Source organism: Leopardus geoffroyi, chromosome B3 (assembly GCF_018350155.1).
Source record: "Leopardus geoffroyi isolate Oge1 chromosome B3, O.geoffroyi_Oge1_pat1.0, whole genome shotgun sequence".
In the NCBI taxonomy this organism is placed as follows: domain Eukaryota; kingdom Metazoa; phylum Chordata; class Mammalia; order Carnivora; family Felidae; genus Leopardus; species Leopardus geoffroyi.
Window position 1 is genome coordinate 45811642 of NC_059337.1, and position 14460 is coordinate 45826101.

General features: G+C 41.7%; 1 protein-coding gene across 2 annotated transcripts in view; it reads right to left on the bottom strand.

Annotated features, from left to right (window-relative positions):
* The window catches only part of CCNB2 (cyclin B2), a 29288-nt gene extending 25608 nt beyond the window's left edge, over positions 1 to 3680 (bottom strand). The window contains exons 1-3 of one of the 2 annotated variants that reach the window (XM_045449580.1): positions 3472 to 3655; positions 319 to 447; positions 105 to 215 (exon numbers count right to left, since the gene is read on the bottom strand). In XM_045449580.1, coding sequence (XP_045305536.1) covers positions 105 to 215; positions 319 to 447; positions 3472 to 3495 — 264 coding nt within the window. In that variant the 5' untranslated portion in view covers positions 3496 to 3655. Of the gene's footprint in view, positions 1 to 104; positions 216 to 318; positions 448 to 3471 lie in introns of both variants that reach the window. The other variant, XM_045449581.1, reaches the window with a different exon arrangement.
* Positions 3681 to 14460: the final 10780 nt, after the last annotated feature.

Here is a 14460-nt window from a genome sequence, read left to right on the forward strand (position 1 = left end):
TATGAATGTTCTTCAAAAGTGGCGGTGATGACAACGGCGCCTTTGCAGTCTAGCCGAAAACAAGCTATTTCATTAGGTACATGTGTAAATACAAACCGTCCCACCTTTGGAGCCAACATTTCCATCTGTACTGGTTTCACGGAAGCAGTGGGTTTCAGTTGTTTGTTGACATTTGTTTTGGCAGGTTGAACAGGTATTTTGGTGTTCTGAGTTTTCTACAAGGGAAAAGAAATGTAACAGGCAAGAAAGTCAGTGGTGCTCCTCAGAGCTATACACAATCAGCCTAGTGTACACATGGACAGTCCTCATGGCTATTACCTTAGCTATGTGGGGAGGTCTGGTCGTAACTCTATTTCCAATTTCTTCTAAAACTGCCCGCCTCATTGTCACATGACTCTTAGCTTTAGAATTAACTCCCGTGTCAACATTCTCCAAATCAGTGGACACCTAACAAAAGAGGGGAGAGAAAAAAAGAGTTAATGAGAAGTGAAGACAACTTACAATACTTTGCTCATGTCAGGTACCAAATGCAGAACTGATTTGGGAAAGGTGAACACGTGGATATCTACTTGTAAGAGGGAGAAACTACATTTTAGAAAGTCTAAAAATGCTGAGTGATTGATCACATCACTCTTAATTAGGCAAATCACTTACCCAGCTTATCTGTAAAATACTCTCATTAAGAGTTTAAGGGGGGGTGCCTGGGTGGCTCAGTAGGTTAAGTGTCCCACTTTGGCTCAGGGCATGATCTCACAGTTCATGGGTTCGAGCCCCATGTCAGGCTCTGTGCTGACAGCTCAGAGCCTGGAGCCTGCTTTGGATTCTGTGTCTCCCTCTCTCTGCCCCTCCCCCACTCATGCTCTGTCTCTCTCTCTCTCTCTCTCTCTCTCAAAAATAAACAAACATTAAAAAAAAAGTTTACAGATAAGGGATTATTTCTCACATAGCACCCACTTATTAGAGATCTCCGTATACTACCCATCTACTTAACAACTTTAGAGAGATTAATAACAAGCACAATTAAAACACTTATTTAAAAGCTTTAATAGGTCCAAGTGTTTAAAACCTAAACTAGCTTTGATTTTTATGCCATTCTACAAATAATAAGTGCTCCTATTGACATGATCTTTAGAGATACTGCCTTTTAAAATGAGGCTGCCATAGCAGGGACACTCTTATATTAAGAATATTTAGGGGGCATCTTGGGGGACCTGGGTGGCTCAGTCCGTTGAACATCCGACTGCAGCTCAGGTCATGATCTCGCGGTTTGTGGGTTCGAGCCCCGGGTGTGGCTCTATGCTGACAGCTCAGAGCCTGGAGCCTGCTTCGGATTCTGTGTCTCCTTCTCTCTGCCCATCCCTCACTTGTACTCTGTCTCTCTCTGTCTCTCAAAAATAAATAAATGTAAATAAATAAATAGAATAGAATAGAATAGAATATTCAGAGGGCATCTGGATGGCACAGTCCCTTAAGCGTCCAACTTTGGCTCAGGTCATGAGCTCACAATTCATGAGTTTAAGCCCCACATTGGGCTCTGTGTGTCCCCCTCTCTCTGCCCCTACCCTGCTCTCACGTGCTCGCTCTCTCGCTCTCTCTCTGTGCTGACAGCTTAGAACCTTGAGCCTGCTTTGGATTCTGTGTCTCCCTCTCCCTCTCCCTCTCTGCACCTGCCCCGCTCACACTCTGTCTCTCTCTCAAAAATAAACATTAGAAATAAATACTTAAAAAAGAATATTTAGAAATAGTTTTCACAGGTAAAATAATTTTACTCTAAAATTCAGACAAAGTTGAAATGGTATGAAATAAAAAACTATTGGATGACCTTAACCTGCTTTAGACAGAGTATGTTTAGAAACAAAACTTGCCAGAAAAAACAATTCATACAGAAAAGTTTATTATAGAAGTGAACGTTTCATGAGAAAAAAAACAGCATGTCCTATCCCTAAAAACTGTGGGTCCTAAATTTTTCAATCCTAAAAAAATCTCCCAACAGGAGATTTGAATGGGCCTTCCACAATGGACAGAATGGACCTACCAGAACAGAGGGGCAGAAGAAAACTCAAGCCTTCCCTGAATAGAAAGAATTTGACTATGGGGGCGCCTGGATGGCCCAGTAGGTTAAACATGGGACTCTTGATTTTGGCTCAGGTCATGATCCGAAGGTTGGTGGGATGGAGCCACAGAGGTCTCTGTACTGACAGTGGGGAGCCTCCTTGGGATTCTTTTTCTCTTTTTGTCTCTCTCTGCCCCTGCCCCACTTGTGCTCACATGTTCTCATGCTCTCTCTCTCTCAAAATAAATAAATAAACATTTAAAAACAAGAATTTGACTATGGAAGAACTTCATGGGACAGATTAGACAAAAATTACTTGTCAGTTTAACTTACATCCACAAAAGGATAGGAATTAAGTACTGATTGTATTCTGAATTTTTAGGATTCTCAAAAGCACACTCTTCAATTTTTTCCAGCAGTAACTGCCAATTTTAAAAAGTATTTGAAATTTTAATGCTTATGTGTAATCTAAGTTTAAATCCATATGGAGGAGAAAACTGGCAGCTTTTAACCAGCCTTATAGCCAGGAAGATAGAACTCAGGTGTGTCAGGGCCCTCTATTTTTCAGCAAAGGAAAAACAGATCAGGTACAAGTCAAGCCCACAGGAAAACAAAACAAAACAAAAACAAAACAAAACAAAAACAAAACAAACATATATATATACACATATATATAATCTCCAAAACACCATTAACACTTGGATTTTTTGCAAAGATGAAATAAATGAATCTGGACCCTTCTGTCTGCCATATTGTTCTACATTAAATGTAAAATCTCTTTTACACTTGATTGAAGAAATTGAATTTTTGAAAGGGACAAATCTGTACGTTAGTGAACTTAGCCTGGGAGACTTCCTATGCAGAAATAAATGGGAAACTTAGAGCGAAATGTGAAAAATCCTTAACTGTTACTTGATCAAACATTCAGAACACTTTACTACCTACAACGTTTCTTCCAGTGCTCTCCATCCCCACCACGGAGTTTGAGAACAGGGAAGGCAATTACAACAACCTTTATTTAGCTAGCACTCCAACAACAAAGAGCACTACGGGATCGCTCGCTGAGAAGTCCAGTGCTGGAAAGGCTCACTTGACAGGTGACACCTACGAGGCGCTTTCCTACACTTTCCCCACTCTAGGGCTGGGACTGGCCAGGGCGAAAGCGGGGAACCCTGAGCGGATCCCAGGAGGGGAGAGGCCCGAAAAGAGGACAGGCCGCAGGCCTGGGCCGCGGGGAAAAAAGATAGCCCGGCAGAACGGGAAAGCGGCGCGGCGGTTGAGAGGAAGAAGCCCTGAGTAGAAGCTAGAGGGGGAAGCTAGAGGCGGATGAGGGGGCTGCTCCGCCAAAGCCCCTGGTCAGTGGGGGGGGGGGGGGGGGGGGGGGGGCAGGGGGGAAGGAGTCGGCTGGGCCCACTCACCGTCGGGCGTCGGAGTAGCGCCATGGGGGAAGGGACAGGCAAGAGTGCCAGCCCGACCCAGGGAGGGACGAGGACCGGAGATGGTGGACACAAGCTTCCGCGGCGCCGTTAGCTCTGCACTCCAGCCTGCACTGCTTAGGATCTTCGCAATGTCTCCTTGTTACGGGATTCAAATACCGCGCTGCTCGCGCCCCCATTGGGCGGCCTTACGTACGACGCGCTCTTCCTATTGGCTACGCAGGAGGCATTCCCGCAGGTGGATTGGCTGAATTTTCCAGACCCGTTTGGTTGTCATAATAACTGGTTGTTTTTTCCGCCTACTGGCTTTTTTTTTTTTTTTTAAATCTCGGTCTCTTCTCTAAAATCAACAAAAATAAAATGGTCTCATTAAGAAATCAGACAGACGTAGGATGACTTTTCTTAATTTTGAGTAGGTCTCACGTAAGGATGTCTCTCTACGTTTGTACTGGCTGGGCAGAAGTTCGTTCTAGGGAACACACTGGAAATGCCATTTTCAACCTTTATTCCTGTTAGGGAAATTTCGAGTTAGAGCTTAGGTTGTGTTGTCCTGGGTGGTGGAATAGACGTCTCTGGGCGGTTCCGGGCAGCGCTGTTAGGTGGTTGAGACTTAAACGTGTGTTAAAGGAGTGGAAATTGTGGCATTTACTCAAAAGCTAAGACTCCCCAGGTGCCTGGGTGGCTCAGTTAAGCCTCCCACTCTTGGTTTCTGCTCAGGTCGTGATCTCGGGGATTCCTGAGTTCAAGTCCCTCGTTGGGCTCTGCGCTGACAGCGCGGAGCCTGCTTGGGATTCTCATTCTTTCTTCCTCTCTCTTTGTCCCTCCCCAACTCACGCTCTTTCTCAAAATAAGTAAATTTAAAAAAGAAAAGAAGAGCTAAGACTCCAAAGGTAGCGGAAAATAAAAGGCAAATGTGATTTTTGTGGTTCCTGATTCATGTAAGCTCTCCAGCATATTGCCAACACCTAGCACGTTTTCCCTATGTATTATGGTTGGTGTTCAATAAATATTCCTCGAATAAATGGCCCTATGATGTGTAGAAGATTTTAAAATGAGAAAGAAGGTGTGATCCAACCTTGGGCAGAAGAGCGGGAGGATCAGGTCAAGACAGGAAAATAAAAAAGGAAAAAGGGAAAGGAACAGGAAAGAAGAGAGAAAAGAAAAGTCCAATGGCCCACAGTAAAGGTGGTGGAATGATAATTGATAGCAGCCTCTATTTGAACAAACTTTCCCACCTGTTCTACTCTTGGAAAAAAATGGCTTACCTCTGTGACTGGGGTACTAATGAACCTTGAATGAAGTTAAGTAATCTGGATCAAATTCTGCCCTTGCCCTTGCATCTGACATTTCTAAACCTGTTTCTTCTTCTGTAAAACAGGAATAATTGCAGCTACTATGTGGCATGGAAAGAAGTGATGACTAAAAATTAGGTATGCAGTGAAAAAGTCTTAGGAAGGAAAAATAGATGTTTAATGCGCTGAGGTTGCGAGATAATATTTTTACTTGTTATAATATTGTGATGTTATCAAAAGCTACAATTATGAAAATAACAATCCTTACCCTCTCACAGGGCTTTGTAAACAGGAATGTTAACATGAATGGTAAAGTGCTTTTATTAACTGACTTTACATTGTCAAAATTGAATAATTTAATCCATATTAGATTGTATTTTCATTAAAAATGGAAGTAATATTTCTTTTGTATCCTTCACTGCAACTAACCTGGAACTTTACAAATAAACTTTTTGATTCAACCTTTTGTTTAATGCATAGTGGTCCATATGTATTTTTTAAGTAGTCTACACCCAATGTGGGGCTTGAACTCAGGACCTGCAGATCAAGAGTCACAAGCTTGGGGGCACCTGGGTGGCTCAGTCGGTTAAGTGTCCAACTCTTGATTGTGGCTCAGGTCATGATCTCACAATTCCTGAGATAGAGCCCCACGTTGGGCTTTGTGCTGACAGGACCCTGCCTGGGATTTTCTCTCTCTTGCTCTTTCTGCCCCTCCCCTGCTCATGTTCTCAATAAGTAAGCTTAAAAAAAAAAAAAGTCACAAGCTCTACCAACTGAGCCAGCCAGGTGCCCCTAGTCCTCCTGTATTTCCTGTTCCTTCCTGTGTCACATAACATTTATTGGTCACACTTCCTATATATTAATTTACATTAACTTTCTTGTTGAGTCCTCATAACAATATTGATAAATTAGGTAGTATTATCCCAAATTTTGTGTCATTTTTTTATTCGGCTATAATTAACATACATCAGTTTCGGATGCACAACATAATGATTAGGTATTTGTATATCACCACAACAAGTCTAGTTAACATCCATCACGTATTATCCCAACTTGACAGATGACGAAACTAAGGCTCACAGCAGTTAAATGTCTTGGCTGCAATCATAGGGCTTCTGTGTTTCAGAGCTAGGATTTGTACTCAGGTCTGTGCTCTTCCCACTGTATTTACTGCTGTCATTCTATTTACATTTGGCAGAGTGGGGAAAGTTTGAAACAGTCATCAAAGGAAATCAAATATTAAATTTACCAAAAAGAAATTTCTTGGAGGCCAATGGTAAAATTCTATATCATCAGTTCCTTTTAATGTTTTTATTTTTTAGAGAGCATGAAAGGAGGAGGGGTAGAGAGAAAGGGGGACTGAGGATCTGAAGCAGGCTGTGTAGTGACAGCAGAGACTGATGTGGGGCTCGAACCCACGAATAGTGAGATTGTGACCTGCGTTATAGTCAGACAGTCAACCAACTGAGCCACCCAGGTGCCCCTGTTCACTTTAATTTCTTGGCCAACTACTGCTTCAAACACATGTACATATGAACTCCAGTGCATATAGGGTAAAGGGAGATTATTGTAGACAGAGGGTGCACGCCAAGCAAAAGCACAGATCGCCAGTACTTAACTGCCCAGGTGCCTGCCCCTTCACCAGCTGATTTTTTATCAGAACCCAGCAATCTTCCTAATATACTACCATGTTCTCTCCCTCAGTTGCCCTTATCCCATTTGTTACCCACCCCACCCATTTCTGCCTACCTCTTTCTGATTTCTTCTTTTCTCTCAACTAGCCAAGACTAGCAAAATATATTTGCTATACATTAACATTAAAGTGTCAGTTTGTGCAAGGCACTGCAGGGAACACAGAGAAGAATAAAGTATGAGCCGTGCCCTCAAGTTCAAAACAGTGAAGGGGAGACGCTTAGGAACAAAATTATTACAAGAGGCAAAATACAAGAGGCAAAATACTTCACAAAGGTGAAGACTGATTCCGGGTGGATGAAGGATGGCTTACTAGAAGGGAAAAGTTTGAGCTGAGCTTTGAAGGGTTAGAATTTAGCAGGCAGGGACAGGAAAGGTGTTCAAGAAGTGGGAGCAATGAGAAGAACTCTGGAAAAACACGTACTCTAAGGCATTTGCATCACAGAAATGTTAAAGATAAAGCTGCAGGGGCACCTGGGTGGCTCAGTTGGTTAACTGTCTGACTCTTGATTTCAGCCCACGTCATGATCTCACAGTAGGTGAGATTGAGCCTCGCATCCAGCTCTGTGCTGACAGAGTGGAGCCTGCTTGGGATTCTCCCTCCTTCTCTCTCTGCTTCTCCCAAACGTGTGAGCACGCACACACTCTCTCTCTCTCTCTCCCTCTCTCGAAATAAATGAACATTTAAAAACAAATAAAAAAAATTTTTTAAAAGATAAAGCTGCAAAAGATCCAGAAAATGAGGAATCATGGGACGTTTTTAAGAAGCATAATGACTTGGTGAGAGCTTTGTTTTAGAAAGCTGACCTGTTGTGCAGCATGAAGGATGGATTATAGTGGATTGGAAAGTTAAAGGTTTCCCTGGTGAGAGGGAACAAAATTTTGATTTGGATGAGTGTGAAAAATGAAAAATGGAAACAGGTATGAGAAGCAATTTTGGAGAAATGACAGAACCTTGACAAGTAACTGAATGTGAGTGACAGAAAATAATTGTAAAGCAACAAAAGTTTTTTTAAAAAAATTTTAAATAGACAAATCATCCAGTTTTTTTTTTTTTAATGTTTTTATTTATTTTTGAGACAGAGAGAGACAGAGAATGAGCAGGGGAGGGGCAGAGAAAGAGGGAGACACAGAATCCAAAGCAGGCTCCAGGCTCTGAGCTGTCAGCACAGAGCCCAACGCAGGGCTCGAACTCATGGACTGTGAGATCATGACCTGAGCTGAAGTCGGACGCTCAACCGACTGAGGCACCCAGGCTCCCCAACATAAAAGTTTTGAGTGGTTATGTTGAAATTTTCTCTCAAGAAAAACTTGGCTTTATCCAAACCAAGTTATAAAGGAAAGAAATAACTTCTCTTGCTAATTTTCTTGGGAGGGGGAAGCATCCATCTTGATATCTTTCATGTTAAGCAAAAGGTCAACATTATCCATCCCATGAAGGTAACTAGGTAATCTATTACTGGCTGAACAGTATGCATGCATATGTCCCAGTCTAGGGCCTATGAGCTTGCTCAGGAGTAAGAAGACCCAGAGAGGGGAAACCAACAACTTTCTAGTGCCTCCATGGGCCTCCATTCAAAATGATTCTTTAAAATCTGGACCTCAAGCTTGTGAGCTATCCAAGTTGTTTTGTTGTTGTTGTTCTTTGTTTTTAAATAAGTTTAATGCCTTTTATAAGCAAGGCACAGTGCCTACTACTTAAAGGGGAAAAAAGGCATAAAAACTGGGTGCCTGCCCTCATGGTGTTTACAATATAGAGATAAGGTAGATGAGAGGATAACAATAGAATTTACTCATCCTTAGAGAGTAAAAAGGTACAAGTTCTGTTGAAGATAATAAACCACTAACTCAAGAGATGTAAAATTATGCTGTTCAATTATTCACGCATTTCCTATTCTCTATTATGACAGATAAATATTGTGAAGAACTCTAATTTTTGAATCAGAGCCTATTAGCTTTGGTAGAATACTGAAGAGCTGCAGAGTACAGAGAGTGTCCTGGCTGGAATATCAAGTGACTTTTCAGTAACAGCCCCAATTCTGGACTTACCGGTACCTGTGGGGTGTGCAGGCCTACTCAGATCTGAGAGCCAATCCCAGTTTCACAGAGATGACAGAGGGAAGACTGTGTCTCATTTCCGTTCACTCTGTAATCCTTTTCTGATTCCTTCTTCTTCTCCTTCTCCTTCTCCTCCTCCTCCTTCTTCTTCTCCTTCTTTCTTCTTTTTTTGTACACCCAATGTGGGGCTAAATCTCACAACCCCAGGACCGAGAGTTCCATGCTCCACCGACTGAGCCAGCCAGGCACCCCTCCAATTCATTCTTACTCCTATTTGCACAACTGTCCTTTATGAAACCTCTGCTCCCTTAGAAAATACCACCATTCCAAGACCTAACACAATAGCATGAGTTGAATTCAGGTAATTTCGTACTTTTTCATGCTTGGATCACACCTGGAGTAATGATTATTTCTAGGTATCATACTTAAAATTTTTTTTAATCTTTATTTATTTTTGAGAGAGAGACAGAGTGTGAACAGGGGAGGAGCAGGGAGAGACACACAGAAACCGAAGCAGGCTCCAGGCCCTGAGCTGTCAGCACAGAGCCCGACGCAGGGCTCGAACCCATGAACCGTGAGATCATGACCTGAGCCAAAGTCGGACGCTCAACCGACTGAGCCACCCAGGCGCCCCGACAGGTATCATACTTTAAAAAACATTAATAAACAATAAGTATCCAGAAAATGGTGACAAGAATAGCTAAGATGCTTAAGATCCAGGTTAAACAAAGTCAAGGGGACTAAGGATATTTCACTTGGGGAAGATCTAAAAAAAAATCAAAATAGCTGTCCTATAAAATCTGAAGATCTAGCATATAGGAAGAAACCAGATCTTTGCATTACTCTAGAATATAGAATAAAGAATAACAGTAATGGCTTATAAAATAAGTGTGCATCTTAAATAAGTACATATAACTAGAGGCATGATCACTGCGTAGTTAGGGGTCTCCGGAGAGAAGGGGGAGGGAGGGGAGGACAGAGTAGGGGAGGTAGAAGGAAGGTAGATTATATGGTATTGGCTCACATGACTAGATAAGATATAAATGGTATTGGCTCACACAATTATGGAAGCTGACAAATCCTACAATCTCTAGTCTGCAAGCTAGACACCCAGGAAAGTCATTACTGTAGTTCCAAATCCAAAGACTGGTAGGTGAGAGACCCAGGAAAAGCCCATGTCTCAGTTTGAGTCTAAAGGCAAGAGAAAAACAGATGAGCAAGAAGAATTCTCATGAGAGACAAGTTTTTTTTTGTTTTTGTTTTTTTTCTATGCAGGCCTTCAGCTGATTGGACAGGGTCCACCTACATTAGGAAAGGCAATCTGCTTTACACAATCTACAGATATGCAAATGTTAATCTCATCTAGAATCACCCCCACAGATATACCCAGAACGATGTTTGACCAAATGTCTGGGCGCTCCAGGGTACAGTTAAGTTGACAGATAGAATTAAACATCACAGTAATCACCTAACAAGAATATTGCAGAAAGAATTTCCCAATTACAGAAATACTTCGCTATCTCCCTCCCATAGGTTTCTTTTACTCAGATATCAGTGTAGAGAAGTTAAAGTTCTTCCACTACCGATTCCCCTGATGACTATGCTTGAGAACATAGGTCATTTTGCACACATGGCTTTTCCATATGCTAAAATTTGGTTTAGGAGGGAAAAAACTAAATGTGCCTAGGAAGTTTGTAGTAGTAATTCTAATAACGCAATAGGGCTCGTTTTACCTAACTGTAATAGGTTAAAGATGGCTATAATTTGCTGCCACTTCTATTAACAGGCATAGCTATCTCCCCTCCCCTTGAATCTGTACTAGCTCCAGGATGGCTTGCTTGCATGGCTGTTGATGGGAGGGTGGGGGGTGGGGAGGAGAGGTACTCTTGGCCAATAGCCAATAAAGAACCAAAGTTTCCTATCAACAGCCATGTGAATGAGCTAAGAAGCATATCACCCAGACAGGAAAGGCTTCAGATGACTGCGGCCCCAGCTATCATTTTGATTGTAACCTCACGAGAGACCCCTAGCCAGAAGTACCCAACTAAGCTGCTTCCAAATTCTGGATCCACTGAAACTAAGATGTTTGATGTTTAAGCCACTAAATTTAAATATTTCACAGCAATAGAGAATATAAAACTTTGGGGAGTGTGTGGCTAATAGTGAAGTGCTAAGAAGCCAGGTACACCATAAGAACTTATTCTCTGAGCAAATACTAATAGTATAGTAGTCTAGACAGCAGTTCAATAAAAGACATCCAATCCTTTTTATTTTTTTAAGTTTATTTGCTTATTTTGAGAGAGAGCGAGCACAAGTGGGGCAAAGGCAGAGAGAGAAGGAGAATCCCGAGCAGCCTCCTCGCAATCAGTGCACAGGCCCGAGTCAGGGCTTGAACCCACAATAGTGTGAGATGACAACCTGAGCCAAAATCAACAGTTTTGATTGATGCTTGACCAACTCAGCCACCCAGGCGTCCCTCATTCCTTTTTAAAGGCAGGCCAGGATGCAGGATGGGAGACATACCACATCTCTTCCAATTTCCTTGTCTAACACACTTCTTACATAGGCTCTTGAAAATGTAAAGAATAGATTCTCTAGGATAACAAGTCTGGAGCATCCCATATTACGAGAGAATTTCCACATATGTAAGAGGGGAAAGGGCAGGTCTTTGGGTCATCCTTGAACTGCCAGATTGGAAACTTCAGTGTCTTGAGTTATGCTACCAGTCACACAGGCAGTGGAAAAAATCAAGTTTTTTCATTATGGAGCACAATGTATCAAATGATAATCTGCAGAATTCTACATTTTCCAAAGCTTTCCCCCTGCCCATGCGTATATTTGAACATTACCACCAAAAGCAAAACTGATTTAGCAGTGTGTACTCAAGATTCAGCACAGCCCACAGTGAAAATCAGTATTTAGTGAATCCAATTCATTCTCTGTAGTGATGATAAAGAATTAAGAGATATGCAATTTGTTGGGACTAATCAAAGTATTTCCTGGAAACCCATACCTTCCACATGCTCTCTCAGTGATAGCTATTAGCCTAAAAATAAGCCTAGAAGAGGCTAATATAGGCAACTCAGTGGTATGTGCTTAATTAACCTTTAATGGGCACCAGGTTGCTGCATAACATGATTTGGTGAGGAGAAAATTTAGGGGAGAATGAGAAATTCTAGTTGTTAATTTCTACATAAAATTTTCCTTTTGTTCAGAGAGGGCAAGTGGTTTGATATCATTTGCCAATTGTGATCCACTGGCAATGGCTGCCTAAAATACAGCACTGGATGGTACTGATAGGCAACTGTGCCCCTGTTGTGACTGCAAGGCAAGGGAATAAGGCAAATGTGCCAGGAATCCTCTATCCTTTGAGTAGAATAAAAATTCCAATCAATCAAAGTTCTAAAGAGGCTTGTTCTTTCTTATCTAGTAATTAGCTTCTTGGACTCTATAAGAGGAAGATTAGAGACAACACTGATCTACGGTTCAGCACCGTACTATGCTACCATTTGTTATCAAGGTCAAGGGTAGTTGTTTTGGGTGGTAAAGGTGGAATGCAGTGAGCACTGGGAGAACTTATATTCTTAATGTAAGTATACTACATTCAAAGCTCTTTGCCTTTGTTACCTCATTTAATTCTAATTAACAACCTAGTCTGTCTTATAGATGAGAAACATGAGGTTCAGAAAGCTTAAGTTGTTCAAAGCTGCACAATTCAAAGCCCTTGTCCGTCTGACACGAAAACCTATATTCTTTTCACAACTCCAAAAATCATTTATGTGGCCTGTGAATTTGTACAGAATACATAGGACAAAGAGAAGATTGTGCCCAGTAAGCCTAACCACAAAATTGGTTAACATTTTTTTTCTTAGTTAACAAATAGTTGTTTTGGACATATGGTTGGCCCTTGGACAATATGGAGGTTAGACGCACTGACCACATAGACGAAAATCCATGTGTAATTTTTTACCCCCCCAAAACTTAACTACTAATAACCTACCGTTAACTTGAAGCCTTATTGATAACATAACAATAACTCATATTTTATATGTCATATGTATTATATACTACATTACAATAAAGCAAGAGAAAAGAAAATGTTAAGAATATCATGGGAGTGCCCGGGTGACTCAGTCGGTTGAGTGTCTGACTTCGGCTCAGGTCATGAACTCATGGTTGGTGAGTTCAAGCCCCACGTCAGGCTCTGTACTGACTGCTCACAACCTGGAGCCTGCTTCGGATTCTGTGTCTCCCTCTCTCTCTGCCTCTCCCCCACTCACACTATGTCTCTCTCTCTCTCTCTCAAATATAAAGATTAAAAAAAATTAAAAGAATATCATAAAGATTGGGGTGCCTGGGTGGTTCAGGTGGTTAAGTGTCCAACTCTGGGTTTTGGCTCAGGTCATGATCTCATGGTTTGTGAGATCAAGCCCTGCGTATGGGCTCTGTGCTAACAGCATCCCAACCTGCTTGGGATTCTCTCTTTCTCTGCCTCTCTCACACTGATGAGCACACTTTCTTTCTCAAAATAAATACACTTAAAAAAAATATATCATAAGGATAATAAAAAAATAACACAAGGAAGAGAAAATACATTTTATTGTACTGTACTTACTGAAAATACCCATGTATAAGTAAATGGGCTTGTGCAGTTCAAACCCGTGTTGTTCAAGGGTCAACTGTAATTTTTTTAACATTTATTCATTTTTGAAAGATAGAGACACAGCATGAGTAGGGGAGAGACAGAGAGAGACAGAGGGAGACACAGAAACTGAAGCAGGCTCCAGGCTCCTAACTGTCAGCAAAGAGCCCGATGCGGGGCTCGAACCCACTGACCATGAGATCATGACCTGAGCTAAAGTAGGATGCTTAACCGACTGATCCACCCAGGTGCCCCTGTAACTCTTAATTCAAGAAAATTATTTAGAATGATTGAATCTATAACTGAGAGAAGACAGTTCAACCTTGATACACCCAATATTGTGACACATGAAGTCTTTTTTTTTTTTTTTTTTTTTAAGATTTTTAAAAGTAACCTCTACACCTAATGTGGGGCTGAGACTCACAACCCCAAGATCAAGGATCACATGCTCTAACAACTGAACCAACCAGGTGCCCCAGGAAGTCTTGAGTAAGTAAAAAACTCACTGTGTGGGGTGCCTGGGTGGCTCAGTAAGTTGGGCATCTGACTTGGGCTCAGGTCACGGTCTTGAGGTTCGTGAGTTCGAGCCCCATGTCAGGCTCTGTGCAGACAGCTCAGAGCCCAGAGCCTACTTCGGATTCTGTGTCTCTCTCTCTCTCTGCCCCCTCCCCCACTCATTCTCATTCTCTCTCTCTCAAAAATGAACTAAAAAATAAAAAAAAAAAATAAGTAAATAGTTATGCACGCTTTCATATGTTCACTCACAACTCTGGTTCCAAGGACATTATTTTTATATAAGATTATGTTACTCAGCCACAATTTCTTCTATTTTCCATGGAGATTTTTGGAACTTAGGCTCCACAGTGGGAGAATGCTAAAGGTCTATTAAAATGGAGTAACTGAGGGGTGCCTGGGTGGCTCAGTCAATTAAGCGTCTTTTGGCTCAGGTCATGATCTCGAGGTTCATGAGTTCAAACCCCACGTTGGGCTCTGTGCTGACAGTTCAGAGCCTGGAGCCTGCCTCTGATTCTGTGTCTCCCTCTCTCTCTCTGGCCCCTCCCCCGCTCATTCTCATTCTCTCTCTCTCAAAAATAAATAAACATTAAAAAAAAATTCACTGTGTCTCCAGAGGAGTTGGAAGGTAAATTAGAAATCAGGGTGTATTTTCTATGGAATTAAGCTATTCTCATTTGTGAAAAACTAATAGTGAAATGTTCAGTCTGTATTTTAATTTTAGTATTAACAAATGTTAGTTTTCTGTATGTCAAACTGTTATGGTTCAAATGA